Source organism: Pagrus major, chromosome 8 (assembly GCF_040436345.1).
Source record: "Pagrus major chromosome 8, Pma_NU_1.0".
NCBI classification, from domain to species: domain Eukaryota; kingdom Metazoa; phylum Chordata; class Actinopteri; order Spariformes; family Sparidae; genus Pagrus; species Pagrus major.
This window is the reverse complement of record NC_133222.1, coordinates 24,685,330-24,706,623: the sequence shown is the minus strand read 5'-3', so window position 1 is coordinate 24,706,623 and position 21,294 is coordinate 24,685,330. Positions and strand designations below refer to the sequence as shown.

At 40.6% G+C, this 21,294-nt stretch overlaps 1 protein-coding gene across 1 annotated transcript; it reads left to right on the top strand.

The window, feature by feature from the left end:
- The first annotated feature begins 8,712 nt into the window (after positions 1–8,712).
- cox8b (cytochrome c oxidase subunit 8B) lies at positions 8,713–19,971 on the top strand. Its single transcript, XM_073472922.1, has 2 exons — positions 8,713–8,997; positions 19,647–19,971. The coding sequence occupies exons 1-2, from the start codon at positions 8,890–8,892 to the stop codon at positions 19,740–19,742; spliced, it is 204 nt and encodes a 67-aa protein (XP_073329023.1). The 5' UTR covers positions 8,713–8,889; the 3' UTR covers positions 19,743–19,971.
- Positions 19,972–21,294: the final 1,323 nt, after the last annotated feature.

Here is a 21,294-nt window from a genome sequence, read left to right as displayed (position 1 = left end):
TCAGACTCATGAGGATGGCATGAGGGCACGACATCCTCTAGTGGGACCTGTGATCACAGGCGAGCACCGTGCAGCTTGATTGGCATCCACGAGAAAACACCAGACATGGCAGGTCCACCATTGGTGCCCGGTTATCTTCACAAATGAGAGTGAGTGACGGGTGTGAAAGAGACTGGAGATGCCATGGTGAAAGTTATGCTGCCTGTAACATCATCCAGCATGACCGGTTTGGCGGTGGGTCAATGATGGTCTGGGGAAGCATATCCTTGGAGGTTCTCACTGACCTCCATGTCATAGCCAACAGTACCCTCACTGCTGTTAGGTACCGGGATGAAATCCTCAGAGAGATTGTCAGACCTTACGCTGGTACAGTAGGTCCTGGGTTCCTCCTGGTGCAGCACAATGCATAGGCATTGATACCACTGACTGGCCCGCTCGTTACCCTGACCTAAATCCAATTGAGCACCGATGGGACGTTATGTATCGGTGCATCCAGCTCCACCAAGTACTGCTACAGACTGTCAAGGAGCTCACTGATGCCCTGATCCAGGTCTGGGAGGAGACCCCCAGGACACCATCCACCGACTCATCAGGAGTATGTCCAGACATTGTTGAGAGTGCATACATGCACGTGGGGGCCATACACACTACTAAGTCACATTATGACTTGCCGTGATAAAATTCATGCAAGTTGGATTTGCCTGTGATTTAAATTATTTACTTTGATTTTTAGTGTGATTTTGAATCCAGCCCTCAATGGGTTGATGATTTTTGTTTCCACTGACCATTGTTATGTCATTTCTCCTCAACAAAGGTCACTTCTGCTAATGAAGATTTTCAAGTTGAATAATTTGTTCATCACAAAACACAAAGGAAGTCAATGTAACTTCCTGTGTCCACTATCCAGCACTAGAGAAAACTGAGTAATTACATGTTAGGTTTAAGAATGTCAAGGATAGACCGCACTATGAAACTTTTATGTAAATGAAATAATAATTGTCAGAAAAGGCATACTTCCTGTTGCCATTTGTTGGTGCAATGACTATACTTCCTAATTGTCATGTAGAAGTGTTTTAGGTGGAAGTCTGATCAAAAAATCTTCACAATACACCATCACGAATGTGTTCAAATCGGTAAAAAGGCGAGATCTGGTCAGCTGCCTCGGGGGAGTATATCACTCTATCAAAAATGTCATTTGTTACATTTATAGGGGTACCTTGACTGTAACTGAATATTGGCATGTAAATGTGTTCAGGCCAGGACTCTTACCAAACGTGTAAAGTCTGGTGCAGTTTCGACCATGTACAATGATTTTATAGCAACTTCCTGTTTCCTGGTGAAAGATCAATATATGCCGCCCCGCCACGGCCACATTCTTTGACTAAAACTTAAGGTAGTAAAAAATTTAAATCGCAACATTGTTAAGATGGCCCTGACAAAATGTAAAGTTGACCTGGTAAGTAGCTGTACAAATCACCAAAAAATTAGCACTAAATTTAATGGCCAACTTCCTGTTGGGTTTAGATCATGGCATCAAGAGACTTTTTAGTCGGTCTAAGCAGGGCTGCTCGATTATGGAAAAAATCATGATCACGATTATTTTGGTCAATATTGAAATCACGTTTATTTAAATGATTATTTTTGAGTTTGGAAACATGATGCATTTATTCAGCATTTTTCTCCAAAAAAAAACACTTTGTAACTGAGAACTTGGAAATTTCCCCTTAAAAAAATACACAAAATGTTCAAATTGAAAAATACAAAATGTTCAAATCAAAAATAATGTACAAATATGTATCCAACTGTTCCAACAATTTCTATAAACATTTAATGAATAAAATAAATATACTCAGAAAATCAAATAAGACAAACAATAGGGTGCATATCTTTAGCTAAAAAGTATCCAATGGCAAAGTCGCATTATACAGTGTGTCTGAGATCGATCCAGGATCCTGTTTGTGGATTTTAGCTCTGCCTTCAACACCATCAATCCAGCTCTGCTGCAGGAAAAGCTCTCCCAGCTGCATGTACCAGACTCCACCTGCATGTGGATCACTAACTTCCTGTCGGACAGGAAGCAGTATGTGAAGCTGGGGAAACTCGTCTCTGACTCCCGGACCATCAGCACCAGCTCCCCTCAAGGCTGCGTCCTCTCCCCTCTACTCTTCTCCTTGTACACAAACAGCTGCACCACCATTCACCAGTTGATCAAGCTCCTAAAGTTTGCGGACGACACCACCCTTATTGGGCTCATCTCTGGTGGTGATGAGTCCGCCTACAGGTGGGAGATTGACCACCTGGTGTCCTGTTGCGGACAAAACAGCTTGGAGCTAAATGCTCTAAAGACAGTGGAGATGGTTGTGGACTTTAGGAGAAACCCAGCCCCACCCGCCCCCGTCACCCTGTGTGGCTCCCCTGTGGAGTCTTTCCGCTTCCTGGGCATCATCATCACCCAGGACCTCAAGTGGGAGCTGAACACCAGCGCCCTCCTCAAAAAGGCACAGCAGTGGATTTACTCCCTGCGACAGCTGAAAAAGTTTAACCTGCCAAAGCCAATGATGGTGCTCTTCTACACCTCCATCATTGAGTCCATCCTCACCTCCTCCATCACCATCTGGTATGCTGCTGCCTCTGCCAAGGACAAGAGCAGACTGCAGTGTATCATTCGCTCCACTGAGAGGGTGATTGCTGCTGTCTGCCATCCCTCCACGACCTGCATGTCTTCAGGGCCCTGGGGTGGGCAGGTAGGATTGTGGCCGACCCCTCCCACCCTGGATATAAGCTCTTTGAACCACTCCCCTCTGGCAGAAGGCTGCGGTCCATCAGGACCAAAACCTCAAGGCACAAACTCAGTTTATTCCCGACTGCAGTTGGCCTCACAAACAATGCCCAGGTCCCCCACTGGACACTGACACTGAAAAATATGACTTCTACCTCTTACACCATATAGTCACGTTGCACAAATGAGAGACATGTGACTACATATCTCTCTCACTTTGTTGTCACTTATGGTTCTGTCTGTCTCACCTGTCTATTTGTTGTCTATTTATTGTTTTTTGTTTATTGTTTACTATATGGTACACGCACCTTCGAGACCAAAACAAATTCCTTGTATGTGAAAACCTACTTGGCAATAAAACTCTTTCTGATTCTGAATCTGATTCTGATATGGTTTTTCAAATTAGACCAAGTTAGGCGAGTTTTTGAAAGCCATTAGCTCTCGGTACTTGGGTGCGCAGAGCTTGCAGCGCATTTGAAAGGAGTTGTTTTTGCATCCAACCATTTCGAAAAATTCTTCCAGCTATGGCCAAGGATGTACAAGGGTTGGCTGGTCTTCCTGGCTACCGACCTCCTCGCAGGTGCTTGGTTGGGACATTTCGCTCAAGTTCTCTTGAGTCTCTGCCACGGACATCTTCGTAATAGGCTACATACATAAAGTCTGCTATGTCCTTGCTGGAGTGTGACGTGATTTGTGTCATGTGCAGGGGTGATGGATCGCGTACAAACCAATAGGGTGTCGGAATGGTATATGTTTATACTTCTCATCCAACCACAATCAAATTCACTCTATCCGGATGGCGCAATTTATCTGGATAGGTTTTTTCTTTTCTTTTTTTTTCTGAACGATGACAAGCCGGAATGAAAACAAGCCGAAATGAAATAGGAGTAATGAGGCTATTTTTAAAATGTAAGGAGTAGAAAGTACAGATAATTGCGTGAAGATGTAAGGAGTAGAAGTAAAAAGTCGGCTAACAAAAATAATTACTCCAGTAAAGTATAGATACTACTAGTCTACTTAAGTAAGGTAACGAAGTATTTGTACTTTGTTACTTGACACCTCTGGCAAGTGATTATTTATAGGGATTGTCAGGTGCATTCTGTGTTTCCCACATTCTACTGTGGTCAGCTGACAGTCACATCATGAATTGAAAAATGCAAAGTCTATTTTCTTAAAAAAATGTCTTACTAATATGCAATAGTCTCATTCATGCACATAAAGCAAACCAACTTGATTATGAAAGAAGGACAAATATAGCTTTAAAATGTGTAGATCATTTGGCTAAATGATGCTCTGTTTGTTTAATGTGAGCCACCGTACCTGAAGGTGTCTGATGGCTAAGCCAATCACGGTGCCCCTTGCTCTGTCTGCTCCACGATGTTGTGATACTCATGTCGGCTCAGTCTCACTCAGTTTTGTGTTCATCAATAAACCTGAGTTATATTCAAAGTCAGTGTGATCCTTGACTCACACACAGGAACGGACAAGTTTCTACAAAATGTATCCATCAAAGACACATATTACATGAATAACAGTGGTCTGATCCATGTTGCTATCAGCATCAAGTTAAACTCACCTGTCAGAGAGGGACTCTACAGAAATAGTGGAAACATCAGGGCATGGTTCGGCTGTGAACTGACGCTTCAAGGCTGGAAGTTGATGCGTCCCTCTCATAACTATAGGACACAGAAATAGGCAACATCAGCACATTTGTAAAATGTCCAGTTCAAAGGCTATATGAATGAACATCATATAAATACCATCTAACAACATTGGCTCACAAATACAATGCAAACTATATTCACAGATATATGTAATCTTCCCAGGACCTCCGAACAGTGGACTTGGCCTTTCACATGCGAAGCACACAAGAATTAGTTCTCCCCTCACATACAGCTTGTCTGGCTAATGTCAGCCCAGGGTAGCAGGTCATGTGTGAACATATGAACTATATGGATTAGATCCACAGTAGGTGTAAACGTTGGCCTGCGTGTAAACGGTGACGTTACATATAAATATGTCTCATAAGGCAGTAGCCTGCTATTTTAGCTAGCTAGCTAGCTAACGTCAGCTACAAACTGCTAACGTTAGTGTTGGGTGAATACATATGACAGCAACATAAGGAGCTAACTTTAGCTACGTTGACTACATAATGCAGAGTAATAATACATTTCCCCAACAAAACCAAACCAGCTCATTACCTGTCCAACAGAGACACAGCTACCATGGCGTCCGTGTTCAGGTCTTCGACTACTTCAGTTGTCGCCATCGTTGAAAAGCCACTCCAATGTTGACTCTCATTTTACTTCTCGTGCTGTCTAACCTCTTTTTTTTTTGGTAGCCTTCTCGAGTTCAGTCTTTCTGTCTTTCTTTGTTCAGCAGTGTAAGCTGCTGTAGGTACCGCTGTTGATGGGAAGTGTGGCCGTAGTTTCTCTGCCATTCTTGTTGAAACAGTCCGCCACAGCTCCAGCAGTGTGTTTCATAGACCTGGTCACGCACACTGAGTGATGCACGGAGTCAGCACAGAGTGGGGAGGGTGGTCAGGTAAGGGCAGATTGATTGACAGGTAGTCCATACAAAATTGACAGGCCGGTAAAATTGATTGAATGAAGTTTTTACAGCCCTGTTGCTGCCAGAGACCATGGATTTTTTTCATATTTTGAATGCTGTCAGGATGTGAAGAAATGTTATACAAATATGATAGAAAATGATTTTGAACAGAATTACCTACCCAAGCTTTAAGGTGCACTGTGTAGTTTAAGGGAAGACATTTTAATCAGAGAAAGATCTTCACTGACTAATGTTTTTATCCCTAAACAAATTATCTTTGTTTTCACGACTGAATAAACAAACTGACCTTAAAGGACAAAACAATTTCATACTTTTTACTTTGTTTATTCATTATATTTGGCATACCCTGCCACCTTTCTAGCTTCAGACAGTGCTCTGGGACCTTATTTTACTCTGAGAACAGCTTGTTTCTTCACTTATGGAGAAAATAAATATTTCTGCGTTTGTGTTATTACCTCATTAATATTGTAAATATAAAATCTCTGAGTTTGAATTTCTTCTCCAAAACTACATAGTGCCCCTTTAAATGAAGTGCAAAGTTTATAACTACCCTGAAACCCCCTCGGTATATCCAGCTATAAAGGATGGTGTTCTGTGTTGTTCTGATTGTACACAAATTCCATGAAAAGACCAAAAACATTTAATTTATCCTACTAACACGCATTACCTGCTTTAGGGTGGCTTTGGCTCAGGAGATGGAGTGGGTTGACCAATAATCGGAAGGATGCTGGTTCGATTCCCCAGCTCCTCTGGCTGTATCCTTGGGCGAGATACTGAACCCAAAATTGCTCCTGATGAGCAGGTCACCTTGCATGGCAGCCATCAGTGTGTGAATGGGTGAATGTGACAAGTGTTATAAAGCGCTTTGAGAGGTCAATACACTGGAAAAAGTGCTATAGAAATGCAAGACCATGATTTGGCTGATACCTCTGTGCCATTGTTGTTCAGAGACTGCTATAACAAATGATTTAGCCACACTGTTCATTTACTTCACAATAAGGACACTGTCCTTTATTATTATTATTAATATTATTATAATTATGTTTTTTTAATATTCTATCCTACACCTGTCTGGCTGCTGTAAACAGCAACTTGTTAAAGCGTGTTAATCAGCAACTACAGATGGATCTCAGATGGATATTCATTAGTTACTCTTATTAAGTATTGTATAGTAAAAAGAAAACTAAATTTTCTGCTAAATTTGAAAATAAATAAATAATCTGTTGTAAAAAAAAATTACACACAAAGATTTAGGTCTTCAGATGGAACAAATGGGTTTTGGAGGTGCCACAGACAAGATAGGGAATTCAGAAAGTATTCAGATTAGTATAGATAATACTTAAACAACTTACAGATTGTAACAACATTCTGTAACATTATTTCAAGTCCTTTTCGCACTCATACATGGCCATTAAAGTGAACAGAAAATATAAAACGGTCACATAACAACATTAAATGACAAATGGTATAATGTTACATTTACATAACAGCAGCTGTGCAGGAATATTTTTAACATGTTTTCTGTGAAAACAGCCTCCTGGTGTCAAACCCTCGCTGCACATCCATCATTTTACAGTGAAGTGACGCTCAATTATTCAACTGTGGGTGTACAAATCAGTCTGTTTGTGAGTTTGAGTGAAGGATCACATTGATTAATAACAATCCATGGGTTTATGAGCAATCCAAACAACCCGAACAACCACAGCCAGCACTGAGTGAGTTTTTAACTGCTTGACTGTACTAGGTGAGCATAGAGCATGTTGATTGGCACTGCAACTACAGAACAATCAGAAACAGAACAATCATTGTGCCAAATGATCGTGATCTAAATCTCTTCCCTTTAGCTTGCACCTTCTACATAAAGAAATACTAGTAGGTTAGTATCAACAAAACATTTCTTTCTTCCCATGCTGTAATACAATTTCCAGTATGTAGACCAATAAATATATTCTTGGTTAAACTTAAGACTATCCAATAGCAAATCAATGTGGATAAGCATAGCACCTCAACAGGTAAGCCTGCTCATTACATTATCACCCTAAGTGCATAAGTAAGAGAATTTAGTGCAAATATCCAACAAACACTACATGCCTGAGCTTTGCCTGTGGTGAAGGTCAGCTTTGACACTTTCTTGCATTGTAACTGGGATGTGGTGGGCTGACCAGACTGCAGGCGGAATGCTGGAATCTACCGTTATGGAGTACGTGACTGGGATTCACCAAGCTCATCGATGAACAGGTCTTTGTACTCTAGGTGCTGTATCGTAGGCAACTTGACTTGTTTCAGTTTCTTGAAGACGTTTCACCTCTCATCCAAGAGGCTTCTTCAGAAGAAGCCTTCTTCAGAAGAAGCCTCTTCAGAAGAAGCCTCTTGGATGAGAGGTGAAACGTCTTCACAACAGTTGTGTGAGATTAATCTCCATTTTTACGGACCATGGCACCAGTGTGTGTTAGACCGTCTGCTTCGTATCTAAATAGGTCTTGATGTAGACTGCTGTGTCTATCTTATGTTAATGTTATTCCTGTGGAAAAAAGACATGCTACTGAGACAGTGGATCCGTCCTGACAAGCAGCTGACAGTCTGTCAGATTGTCGTTGTCCATTGGTAGTAGTGCTGAACCGTTCATCAATCAATGCACATAGAGCATCGATCAATGCTGTCCTGTACATGCCAGGCAGAAGTCAACAAACAATAGCAGATGATCAGATGAATCATTGAATGTTTTGTTTTCTTTTGTGATTTTATTTTGCTTGCAGTACAAAACATCACTAGCTAAAACACTGGAACCTTCCCTGCACCAGCAGGCTGCTATAACAACAACTACCCAAAACAGCCCAAACTCAGCTGGAGCATGTAGTTTCCTCTCAAGAGGATGTCATTAAACATTACCCTTCACTATTTAACCCAAGACGGCACCACTGAACTTCAACCACTACAGCTACCATTTCCTCTACGTTTTACCTTGTTGGTAACCACTACCAACTTAATCACTAGGACTACTATTGACCACAGTATATTTATCCTGTTTTGCGTTAAGAAATGTTCATATGTAGTATAGTGACTGATAATGCAGTGATTTTCCATGCAGTATAGTTGAAAAATGGAAAGACTCATAGGGAGTTCACCACCTTGATTATGCACTGTATACTCAAGGGTGCATAGGGCTTGGTGTGTAAATATGGCAGAATATTTTAAAATGTGTTGGTTTACATGATTCAGTGAGGCACACGACTGCCCCCCCAAGCAGCTGCACTGTAGAGAAACAAGTTTTCAGCGCCTCACAGCAGTACTGCAGGGGTGACACGAGGACATGTCCCCAGCTCAACGGTCACGGTGTCAGATACCCGGAGGTGAGACGGCCAATTAAATTCCGACGCTGCCAGAGGGCGGTCGACGTAACACACACATACACACACACGCGCGCATTGCGCCTGGCACGTAGAGAAGAACTGAAAGTACAGTGAGCAGTATCATTAAGCCCTCTTTTTGTGTCGCCTCTGTCCTCCAGTCCTTCCGACTAGCAGCACTGAACCGTCGCTATGTCTCTACCCACCGTGTCCCGGTTGTTAAGGAGCGCGCTGAGAACTCCGCTGGTCCCTGTGGCTAATGTGGCGTCCAAACCTGCCAAACACAATATCACTGCAGGGGTGAGTTCATGTTCACTTTACTGACCTAACATGATCGCAGCGGGTACCCTTATCCTTCCGGGGAAACAGATATTCCCCGCAGCAGGCCCTGGATCGATGGCCGATAGCGAGCTTTTGAAGTGTTAATTGTTCCGCGTCCCGATGTGTCATCATATGACAGACCATAATCCTGAGCAGGGTTTGCCTTATTCTAACTGCGTCAAACCATACATTTTCTTGCTTTTCTCGTCCTTAAAACATTATCCATCTGTAAGGAGTGTTGAATATCCTGTTTTTCTATGTGTCATACCATAATTTATCATACGAATTTATTTTTTAACACTTTCGATAAGTGCGTCAGTGTCTCGCCATTATTCCGCCTAATTCCAACACGTAGACATCTTGCCAGCTCTGACAAAAATAAGAAGCTATAGACTATATCCTGAAATGTTGTCATTGTAATCTAATACTTTATGATTTGTTTTTTTGTTGTTGTTTTTTTAACCATATTTTAGACAGCGCTGTAGAAGTTTAATATTAAAGAGTAAGTGTAACAGTGTTTAATACTGTGTCGTCGCTGTGTAAACACATGCTGCCTGTAGAGCAGGTGCCAAGTGACTGACCTTGATGAACACGGTCAGACATGGCTGGCTTGAACCGATTTAAAAATGAAAGATTATAAGTTATGGTAGTATAAACATAATTTTGCTCATTGTGACACATCAGTCACAGGGATAGATTAATCGCAATATTATCCAGTCAGTATCATTAAATGGTTGGTTACATACTATATGTGTGGCTAATTGCCCCACTTAGAGAGGGAATGGCGTTTTTTATCCATCCACTTTATCCATCTTTAAAGGTGCAATATGTAAGAATTGGCCACCAGTGGAAGCAGATTTTTTTCTGTCAAGTCAATGTAATATGCTGCCATAGGAATCATTATCAGCTAAAAGACAGGTCTATGCACTAACAATTTTTTTTTTACTGCACAAATAGCCAATATTCATTAATTGCAAGTGACGTGTGTAACTTCAAGCACATCGATAACATAACATCTATCCAGAGTTAGTAGAATATATATATATATATGTGTGTGTGTGTGTGTATATATATATATATATATATATATATATACATATAACACATACAGGGTTTCCTCCAGGATTTTTGTAAACCGTGGGGGAGGTCTGCCCAGGTGGAAGAGGGAGGGTGACGACGATGATGACAACATGAATTTTGAAATGTGAAATTATGACTATTTCAAACTGAATGTTTTTCTAAATACATTATTTACTATAGGGTTTCCGGTACATGAATTGAAAATAATAATTGAAAATAGGATCTTGCAGTATCACTAGGCCAAAACAACAAACACAACAACAACAAATTAAAGATATATTTCAAAGTTAAATAACTAAACTAGTCTATACTGAAATGTTAGGAATATTTAAATATTACACTTATCACGGTACACATCATTATCATTTCTATTGACTTGAGGGAATAACATCACGATAATAAATCAAGAACATTGAGCCTCTCCTTTATGTAACGTTACCTGACTCTCTTCCTCTGGAACCTTTCTCTTCTTTTGAAAATAGTTTAATATACTCATCTGAAAATGTAACCAGAAAAGAGTCACGGCAGAAAATGACCTGGGCATTACCTAAGCTAACGTTATGTCGTGCTGTTCAAAACGTGTATCTGAAACGTAACGGGTTTCCTCTATCAATAGAAAATTACATTTTACAGTTAAAAATTAATCTACAACAAAATAATATCTCTCTCTACTGTATAACCAAAGACTCGACATGCTTTATTAGGCCTGAAGTAATCTCTCTTTAACAAGTGTCAATGGTACAAAAATAAAATAAAAATAGAAATCTCTCTGAAATAATGATAGAAATAATGCGTATCCTGTATTAACCAATCAATAACACATTTATCCCGACCAGTGATGCTAATCTGACCACTTTTTTCAGTAACGAGTAATCTAACGCGTTAATATTTCCAAAAACAGTAATCAGATTAAAGTTACTTATTCAAGTCACCGTGCGGTACTATTATTTGTGTCATTTTCCTTAGTAAAAATATATATTTTTGCTTTCTTCTTGCGTCTCGGGGAGTGATGTCACGTATGCGACAAGTCACGTTTTCAGCATGAGGACAACTCACGCGTAACACCACGCAGCAACACAAACACATCAACAATGTAGGGAGGTGAGAGATGCGCGTTATCGAGCTGGAAATACAGTCATTATTTTGAGTTCGTGTCAGCTAAAGATGAGAATATTAAGGTTCATTGGACACTCTGTGCTGGCGACAAAGTACTATCAAGCTTCAAAAACACGACGTCAAATTTGAAGAAACATTTGGAGTCGCAGCACAGTTAAGTTTACAGAGCAAGCCCCACCAGGTGGTGTTAAGCAGAGAGCTGCGAGCAAAGCCACGGCCTCGACTTCTGCAGGAGGTCCCCCACCTCCCAAACAACAAAAGCTGGACTTCGGTGCTAAACAAGTAAGTGGGGCAGAGTTGAAGAAGTTGGTCGGACGGTATGTTATAGAGGAAATGCTGCCCTTAAACGCGGTTGACTCGAAAGTAACTTTTAAACTTTTAAAAACAAGTAATCAGTAAAGTAACTAAGTTACTTTTAAAGGAGTAATCAGTAGTCAGATTACTTTTTCAAGGTAACTGTGGCAACACTGATCCTGACTCAGGATTTTTTCTGTAGCCTAATCCATCTATAACAGTATCGTTTTCACGGGTTTGAACAAACCTGTATCAAATATAACCTAGCTTAGGTACCTTTCCTTCACCCTTTTCTCTCCCTCCACGTCGGACTGTCGTCTCTACTCTCTTCGTCTTTCGCGCGCCGCAGCCAGACAGGCAGGTGGTGACTCCGGTGTTGGTTTTTCAAAATAAGGGTATTTGCAGCGTAGCGTCACATTTCATGAAAAACACCATGTTTTGTGCCAAAATTCACATTTCATACAATAATTTACATTAACATAAACATAAAACAACATAAAAACAAGGTAAAAAACAACAACAAAAAAACATTATTCTGAAGGTGTGGCGGCTTTTATTTTGCCGTGGCGGTGCGCCACAATCAATTACATGTAGAGGAAACCCTGACATATATACACACATTTCTGTGCACCGTACCGTGATAATGACATTCCGTTGCACTGGTATCTGATCAGTATTTGGTATCGAGTAGGAATTCAGGTACCTGAATAGGGAAGGAAAAAACAGTATCGGGACATCTCTGCTGCTAACTGTAGCTGCAGTTTGTAAGTTTAGTTACTGGTGTTAACACAACTACCACAAGAGCTTTGGACCTCCAAGAGGTTTTCAGGCCTGGGACGAGGGGGCTCCAGCAAAGAATGCTGGTGGGGAGCGCCACAGAAATGGGCATCAGGACCATACGAGCAATTTTAGGCACCCAAATCATGAAGTGATGATGACTTTATAAATATCTGTGAATCAAAAATAACTACTTTCTTCATGAGTTGTTCACCTATTATTATTATTATTATTATTATTATTACTATCATTATTCCTATTATTATTATTATACATTAGTTACAGTTTTTTGCCCACTCAAGTAAAGTGGTACATCATACTAAGTAGTCACAAAGTAGTCCCTCATTACATTATAATTATCCCACCATTATTCACCATTTTTAATAATCATGAAGAAGTCTGCTAGTCTATTGTTGTTAGTCATTAATGGCATAGTAAAATCACCAATAACATGTTGAGGAAATAATTATATTGATTTTATATTGATTCAAAGACATGGGTTTAAAACAAAATGAGAAATTATCTCTCAACTGTAAAAAGCAGAAATTAGATAAATAGGACAAAGAATTTAGGAAAAATTCTGTGTCTCAGTCTCAGCTGTCTCAGTCTTTGTCCTGAGGTCTTTGTGCCCTGAAGCCACTATTCCACCAGCTGGTCACTACTTGTACCTGGTTACTTTAAAATTCCTAAAATGTACACAGATGCAAAGTGTACAAACTGTATTCAGCTGAAGTACTTCAGTACATTTATATAGTGTAAACGTGTTGTGTTGTCACATTCACAACACTTCATGTTCCTCTGAACAGAAACTCTCAGTTCCGTCTGTTTATCTCCGCTGCAAGCTATTAGCTCCGTCAGCTAGTTACAGCTAGTTACAGCAGCTAGCTGGCTTTTACAATGGCCAAGCATCGAAATTGACCGCACTGCCACGCCAACCAGGTATAACGGAGGCGAAAGCTTTTGATAACGTGTCATCGTCAAGATCTGAGGATGATATTGACTGAACGTGAAGTCTGTGGTGTTAAATCTGTAGGAGGAGTCAGTTAAAGTACGAGGCATGGAAATGGGTTTTAAATGATCAAAACCCATTTGCGTGTGCAACATTTGGTGTGCGTAGGTGTTTGTCTGTGTGTATGAAATGGGAAAAGCCATTAGGGGGCGCTACTGAGCTGTTGTGCCGCGGCTGAGGGCAGTTGTGGTATCGAATTAACGTACTCATGGGTAAGAAGCTACGTGGCAAATTTGGTGAGTCTGTGAACATCCTAAAGTCCTCTAAACAGTATTGGAAAAATGAAAATCGACACATGCCATTCAAGATGGCCGACTTCCTGTCAATGTAAATGGGTGAAAATGTTGGCGAAATCTGAACTTTGAACCAAAATGGCCGACTTCCTGTTGGTCTGTGGGTATGGGTGCTGATTCTTGTTTTGTGCGTCTGGTCATGATACATATGCATACTGAATTTCAATCATGTATGTGCATGTAGGAGGCGGGGCTTCAAGTTTTAAATATTCCAGGGGGCGCTATGGAGCCATCTTTTCAGTTAAAATGGCCAGACCCATATCAGATATCAATGTTTGTGACTGGTGATGCATGTGCAAAATTTGGGGATTGTAGGGGTTTGTACTTACCAAATGGGAAAAGCCATTAGGGGTCGCTACTGAGCTGTTGTGCCGCATCTGAGGGCAGTTGTGGTATTGAATTAATGTAGTTATGAGTGTGAACCTACGTGCCAAATTTGGAGATTCTGCAAACATCCTAAAGTCCTCTAAACAGTGTCAGAAAAATGAAAATCGCCGCACGCCATTCAAGATGGCCGACTTCCTGTTGCAGCAAAAATTCTAACAAAACGAATTCCTGCCTGAATTGATGAGACCTATGAGTCCTGCTAATTTCATGACGAGCAAGAATGTTTTTCGCGCAAATTTTCCAAAGTTAGGTGGCACTATGGAGTCCCCTGGCCACATCCACCCCCAATCATGTCGAAATCTAAAATTTTTCACCAGATGCGATGTTCCTGCTGAGTTTCGTGGGTTTTGGGGCATGTTCAGGCCTCCAAAAAGCTGCCTAAAGTCGCGGAAGAAAAAGAATAATAATTAAAGCTGCAAGCAGCGACGAACGGGCCCTCGCCCCACGTACGTCGGGCTGTGGCGCCGTCGGAGGCTGCGCGCCCAGATGTGTGCTCGTTGACTGTGGAAATTTCCTACCTAAATGGGATACGTGTCACACAAAACACAACAGTGACATCTTCAGTGACTTCCTGTGTCCAGTGGGTGGCGCTACGGATATGACGCAGTATTGATGCATAGAAGAATTGAGGGTTAAACCCTCTACATGTGTGAGCAATTTGGTGTAGATGGGAACTTGTATGTTGAAGTTGTAAGGACTTCCTGCTTATGGCGAGGGATCAAAATTAACCACCCCCCGCCACGCCCATCAGGTGTAACAAAGGCGAAAGCTTTTGACAACACACCATCTTCAAGGTCTGAGGATGATACTGAGTGAATGTGAACTCTGTGGTGATAAATCTGTAGGAAAAGATAGTTAAAGTACGAGGCATAAAAATGGGTTTTAAATGGGTGGAACTGGCAGGGAAATCTCAACTTTGAGCCAAAATGGCAGACTTCCCCTTAGACTGAGGGTATGGGTCCAAGAGGGTTTTTTGTGCGTCTGGTCATGATACTTATGCCTACCGAATTTCGTTAGTGTATGTGCATGTATGAGGCGGGGCTTCAAGTTTGACAAAATGGCTGCTGTGAACCAAAATGGCCGACTTCCTGTTGGACTGAGGGTTTCGGTGCCTGGGGTTTTTTGTGCGTCTGGTCATGATACATATGTATACCAAATTGCGTTCATGTATGTGCATGTAGGAGGCGGGGCTTCAAGTTTGAAATATTCCAGGGGGCGCTATGGAGCCATCTTTTCACTTAACACAGTATTAATGCATAGACGTATTCAGGGCTAGCCCCTCTACATGTGTGACCAATTTGGTGAAGATGGGAAATTGTATGTTGAAGTTATAAGGACTTCCTGCTTATGGCAAAGGATCGAAATTGACCGCACTGCTACGCCCACCAGGAATAACGTAGGCGAAAGCTTTTGACAACTTTTCATCTTCAAGGTATGAGGATGAGACTTAGTGACTGTGAAGTCTGTGGTGTTAAACCTGTAGGACAAGTTAGATAAAATATGAGGCATAAAAATGGATGAAAATGGCAGCAAAATTTCTGCTTTGAACTAAAATCACCAAATTCCTGTAGGACTGAGGGTATGGGTCCAAGAGGGTTTTTTGTGCATCTGTTCATGATACTTATGCATACCGAATTTTGTTAGTGTATGTGCATGTAGGAGGCGGGGCTTCAAGTTTGAAATATTCCAGGGGGCGCTATAGAGCCATTTTTTCAGTTAAAAGGGCCAAACCCATATCAGATCTCAATGTTCGTGACTGGTGATGTGTGTGCCAATTGGAGTGTATAGGTGTTTGGCTGTACGTACGAAATGGGAAAAGCCACTAGGGGGCGCTACTGAGGCCAGTTATGGTATCGAATTAACGTAGTCATGGGTTAAAAGCTATTAGCCAAATCTGGTGAGTCTGCGACCATTCTAAAGTCCCGAAAACAGTATCGGAAAAATGAAAATCGCCGCACGCCATTCAAGATGGCTGACTTCCTGTTGTGGCAAAAATTCTGACAAGAATAATTACGGGCTAAATCGATGAGACCTATGAGCGAATTTCATGATGATCCGAGAAAAATGTCGCGGGGACAAATTGACGTTAGATGGCACTATGGAGTCCCCTGGCCACACCCACCCCCAATCATTTTGAATTCAGATAGCTGCGCTCAAATGTGACGTATGTTCCGAGTTTGGTGAGTTTTGGGGTATGTTCAGGCCGCCAAATATGCAGTCGAGTGGAAGGAAGAAGGAGAATTAAAGCTGTGTGACCAATTTTGTGTAGATGGGAATTTGTATGTTGAAGTTATAAGGACTTCCTGGTTATGGCGAAGCATCAAAATGGACGGCACCGCCACGCCCACCAGGTATAATGTAGGCGAAAGTTTCAGACAACTTTTCATCTTCAAGGTCTGAGGATGATCCTGAGTGAATGTAAAGTCTGTGGTGTCAAATCTGTAGGAGGAGTTTGTTAAAGTACGAGGCGGGAAATGGGTCAAAACGGTGGCGAAATCTGAACTTCGAATTAAAATGGCCGACTTCCTGTTGGACTTAGGGTATGGGTGTTGATTCTTGTTTTGTGCGTCTGGTCATGATACTTATGCATACCGAGTTTCGTTCATGTATGTGCATGTAGGAGGCGGGGCTTCAAGCTTAAGCGCCCTTTTCAATCCTCGTGGGGGCGCTGTGGTGCCATCTTTGCACTTTAAAGGTCCAGACCCATATCAGATATCAATGCTCGTGACTGGTGATGGAGCTGCCAAATTTGGTGTTTGTAGGAGTTTGTCTGTATGTACCAAATGGGAAAAGCCATTAGGGGGCGCTACTGAGCTGTTGTGCCGCACCTGAGGGCAGTTGTGGCATCAAATTAAAGTTTTAATGAGTTTGAACCTACGTGTCAACTTTGGTGAGTCTGCGAACATCCTAAAGTCCTCTAAACAGTGTCGGAAAAATGAAACTCGCCGCACGCCATTCAAGATGGCCGACTTCCTGTTGCGGCAAAAATTCCAACAAAACAAATTCCTGGCTAAATCGATGAGACCTATGAGTCCTGTGAATTTCATGACGATCAAAAAATGTTTTTCGCGTGAATTTTCCGATGTTAGGTGGCGCTGTGGAGTCCCCCTGGTCTGGATAATAATAACCCTTAGAGATTCAATATATATATATATATATATATATATATATGTATATATATATATATATATATATATACATATATTTATCATGATACATATAATGATAAATAATAAGGTCTAATTTACATTAGATTGCCACGGGCACACCACCAAGGGAGATGATAACCAATTCAATAATTCAGTCTCATAAAAGGTACTAAACTGTCAGTTTGTAACTCTGATTAATAATTAACTTAATAACTACAACCAAAATTAGTGAGAATGGAAAAGTTAATAATGTCACTTTGATGACAGTACTGATTACTCAAAGTGGTAGTCAGACTCACTTTGGCAGACTTGCAATTTGGTCCTTCAGGCAGGTTTTGCTGCAGAAGGGTGTCACCAAAATGTCCAAATGACTGCATCATGGTTCCTGTTTAACAAGGTGGTAATGTTGTAAAGCAGTGTTGGAAGAAGACATGTGTATGTTCTGTAAGGTCAGATTGTGGTGTCCTAAGCTAACGTTTACAACAGGTAATCCACTAAAAAAGGAAATACAACAAAGTAGTTGTCCCATGTGTATTTACAAAGTTGGACAGTCATGTCTGTGTCCAATCAGAATTCAGTCTCTCAATTAATAGCATGGTGTCCGGCTATTACTAAATTTCGGAATGATTGAGTTTGCTGCTGTTGCTAACAAATCCAACAAACTGCTAATAAAGCTAACAAATTGCCTGTAGTAACTGTAAGAAAAGTAAGGTACTTATTACTAACTTTCAGTACAGGGATGGATCCAGTTGGTAGTTACAAGAAGCAACTTTGGGGCCCTTGTAGTTTAAGTTTTGCTTAAACTGTGGCTCAGGGGTATGCTTTGAGTAGCCAGATGCAGAAAGACATTCTGAGGCACTGTGACTGTCTAAGGAATTATGACTGTGTACTGAACTGTGGTCAGAGACGCTGTGGTCATCATCTGATGAACAGTATGCTTGCTGGTCATAATCCTGGGCCAAGATTTCTGCATATGGGTTGCAACTCCTACTCTCTGCATGCCTATCTCGATGCAGTTGGTGGACATGGCGGTTATGCTCAGTGTCCATCTTGTCCCCTTTGGTCTGTTGTGAGGGTGATATTTTGAGGCAGGAGATTTCTGTGATGCTGCTGTGTTTGAGCAGGCAGGCTCAGGTGTCTTACCAATCGATTTGGAAGTGACAACAGTTTCCAAAACCACCTGTGCCATCCTCATTTCATTCAGTGAGAGATTTCCTACATACAGTGTGAGTTCGCACACATTGGCGAAGGTTATTCACAAACAAGGACTTGAAGGCAGGGTTTTCTTCTAAGCTTGGTGCATTCTTGCCCTTAAAGTACGCATGCCTCAATGCCTATAATAGTCTCTGGGATGCTCATACCAGGAATGTTTAACTGAAAGAGCTGCAATTATTAGTGTGGCATCATCAGCAGTAGAGGAGAATTTTCCTTTAATATTATTTATTTATTATAATATTATTATTATTTATTTATATATATTATTATTATTTATTATAATATTATTTTCCAGAGCTCTTTGTAGTCATTTCTGACATGAGGAGGTTGTGTTTGTATAAACTTATGTAGAGCTTTCCAACTGGTCTTCCACACAATTTTGACTTTCTCACTCTGGATTGCATGGTCAAGTTCATTAAGGTAATCCTTAACATAGTGATCACATAGTGAATTCAATAATTAAGTCTCATAAAAGGTACTAAATTGTCAATTTGTAAGTCTGATTAATACTTAATTTAATAACTACAACCAAAATTACCATAATTTTTCCCTACACGAAGAGGAAAGACAGAGAGACAAAGTTCATTTTTCACATAAAACACTTACAAAACCAGTCCCTTGTCTTATTATAGCTTTAATAGTCAGGACAGAACTGTAATGGTATGAAAATTGAGACTGTTCTAATTTAATCAGGACATATGGACTCTCTACTGTAATAACTGTAATAAGTCATTGGCGATGAGTGTGATTAGAAAACTGAATAATAATTCATTTAACTATTTTTAATTGAATTGCCCCCTGGGGACAAATCAAGTTTTTTTAATTGAATTTTTGAATTGAATAATTACTCCCACTTGTTGAGTATATTAATGATTTGAAGAATTTTGGAGTCCTGAAAATAGATAGGCAGGATAATCCTTACAGACTACAGAATCTAAGTGTTTTTGGTGCGTTTACTGCCAAAGGTATTGCCCCATTTTATGTGGCCAAATATGGACACAAGTGCACAACAACCACTCTACTGAATCACAAAATACAGCATTACAGAGAAATAGTATTAGTGTTTCTCACAGTTCTCATCAGATCCTGGTTATGTCATTTAATAGCCGACATAGGAAAGAAGAGATTTAACCATTTCCTTCCTTTTGGTGTTCTAGTAACCTTAACCCTGTATTTACCATTCTTGCCCATTTATCTACATCAAATTAACTGAAATTATTTTGGGGGGCATTAGAGAAATCGGACTATTCTCATATGCTGCTTTGAATTCAACCTCAATCCCTTTATGTGTCTGTGTGTATCTTACAGGAGCAGGCAATAGCTCTGACAGTCATGTTTGTGACCATCATGGGTCCCTCTAGCTGGATACTGGCTCACCTGGAGGACTACAAGAAGAAGCAGTAGAAGAGGAGGAGGATGAAGAAGAGGGAGAACAGAGTCATTCTGGCGCAGATGAAGATGCAGACCAGAAGGCCAGTCAGCCCAACTCCCTCCAGATCCCTCACTCTGCTCCATCTTTCTTCAGCTGATGAGATGATATGTTGTTTCTGCACTTCTGACCTGTGATAATGTACATCTAATCTGTGCATTTGTCAGCCTCTTACCAATAAACACATATTCAGTGTAAAGAAAACTAGGCTTAGTGTGTGTGGTGTTTGATTGTACATTTTTCTGTGATGTGTGGTAATAATTTACATGGCATTGATAAGGTATGTAGGGCTGCAAGTAGGAATTATATTCATGAATTTTTCTGTTGATTTTTTTTTTAATGAATAGATCAGCCATTAGCTTTCAGAGTGTCAGAGAATAGACAGTCCAAAACCCATAGATATGAAATGCATTTCATACAAAATAGAGAAAAGCAGCAAATCCTCACACTGGAGAAGCTGAGACCAGAGAATGTTGCATTGTAAAAGGCTTAAAATGATTGTCAATATTGTTGGAGATTCATTTTCTGTCAATCAACTAATGTATTAATCAACTAATTGTTTCCACACTCTAAAGGTATAATGTGATATAGAATATAGTATTCATAATATACATTGTGTATTAGTGTATAATCACCTGAAACTAAGAAACGTATTATTATGCGTGTTATATATGTGTGCAGTATGTGTGTTATATGTGTTAGAATGAGCTTTTATATTTACAGAGGGAGCAGATCCTCTTTCATGGAGTCGGCATGTTTTTATAATTGGCTAGAATGGACAAACCAAACAGAGGCTCTGGATGCCACCAAATCATACACACTGGACCTTTGAAAATACAGTGGAAGTTAAGTATCTTCACATCATGTTGTTTATCACTTTTTCAAAACTGAGGGAAACCAGAAGGGCCATGACTTCAGCTCTCCATAGAGTGCCGAAGTCACGCCCCTTCCGGTGGACCCCATGGGTCCTTATTTTTCTAATTTTTTTACAGTGGTGAATGGAGAGGGACAAATCTTTTTTTTTCCCGCTTGAATTGTGCCATGAATCACATATATGATGTTTGTTCATTTAAAAATCATTTTCCAAGTCAATACAGTCAGTAAAATATCATGTAGTCTTTATCTTGCTCAACACGTCACCAACACCAACATGGCTGCCAACTGGGAACCGGAAGGGGTGTGACTTCAGCTCTCTAGAGTGGTGTAGTTTGTAGTCCTAAAACCTGGAAATCAGTTTGCATTTATGCACATCTGCTTGCCTCGTCGCAAAGTGTATGAGTTTTTTTAACTGGCTTTGGTTAAATGCCTGAAATAAGATCTGTGGTTACCACAGGCTGAAGATATTTACAAGTTTAGTTCTATGACATGAAATACATCATTAAACGTCCCACAATTTAATTATAAAATGCTTACGTGTATGAAAAGCGGCAGTTGGTAACAAGTGGCTAATTGAAACTACAGAGGTTCTCAGGGACATTAAATGTCATCACAGCGAACACAGAGATTCATCTACTCAACTATTCTAAC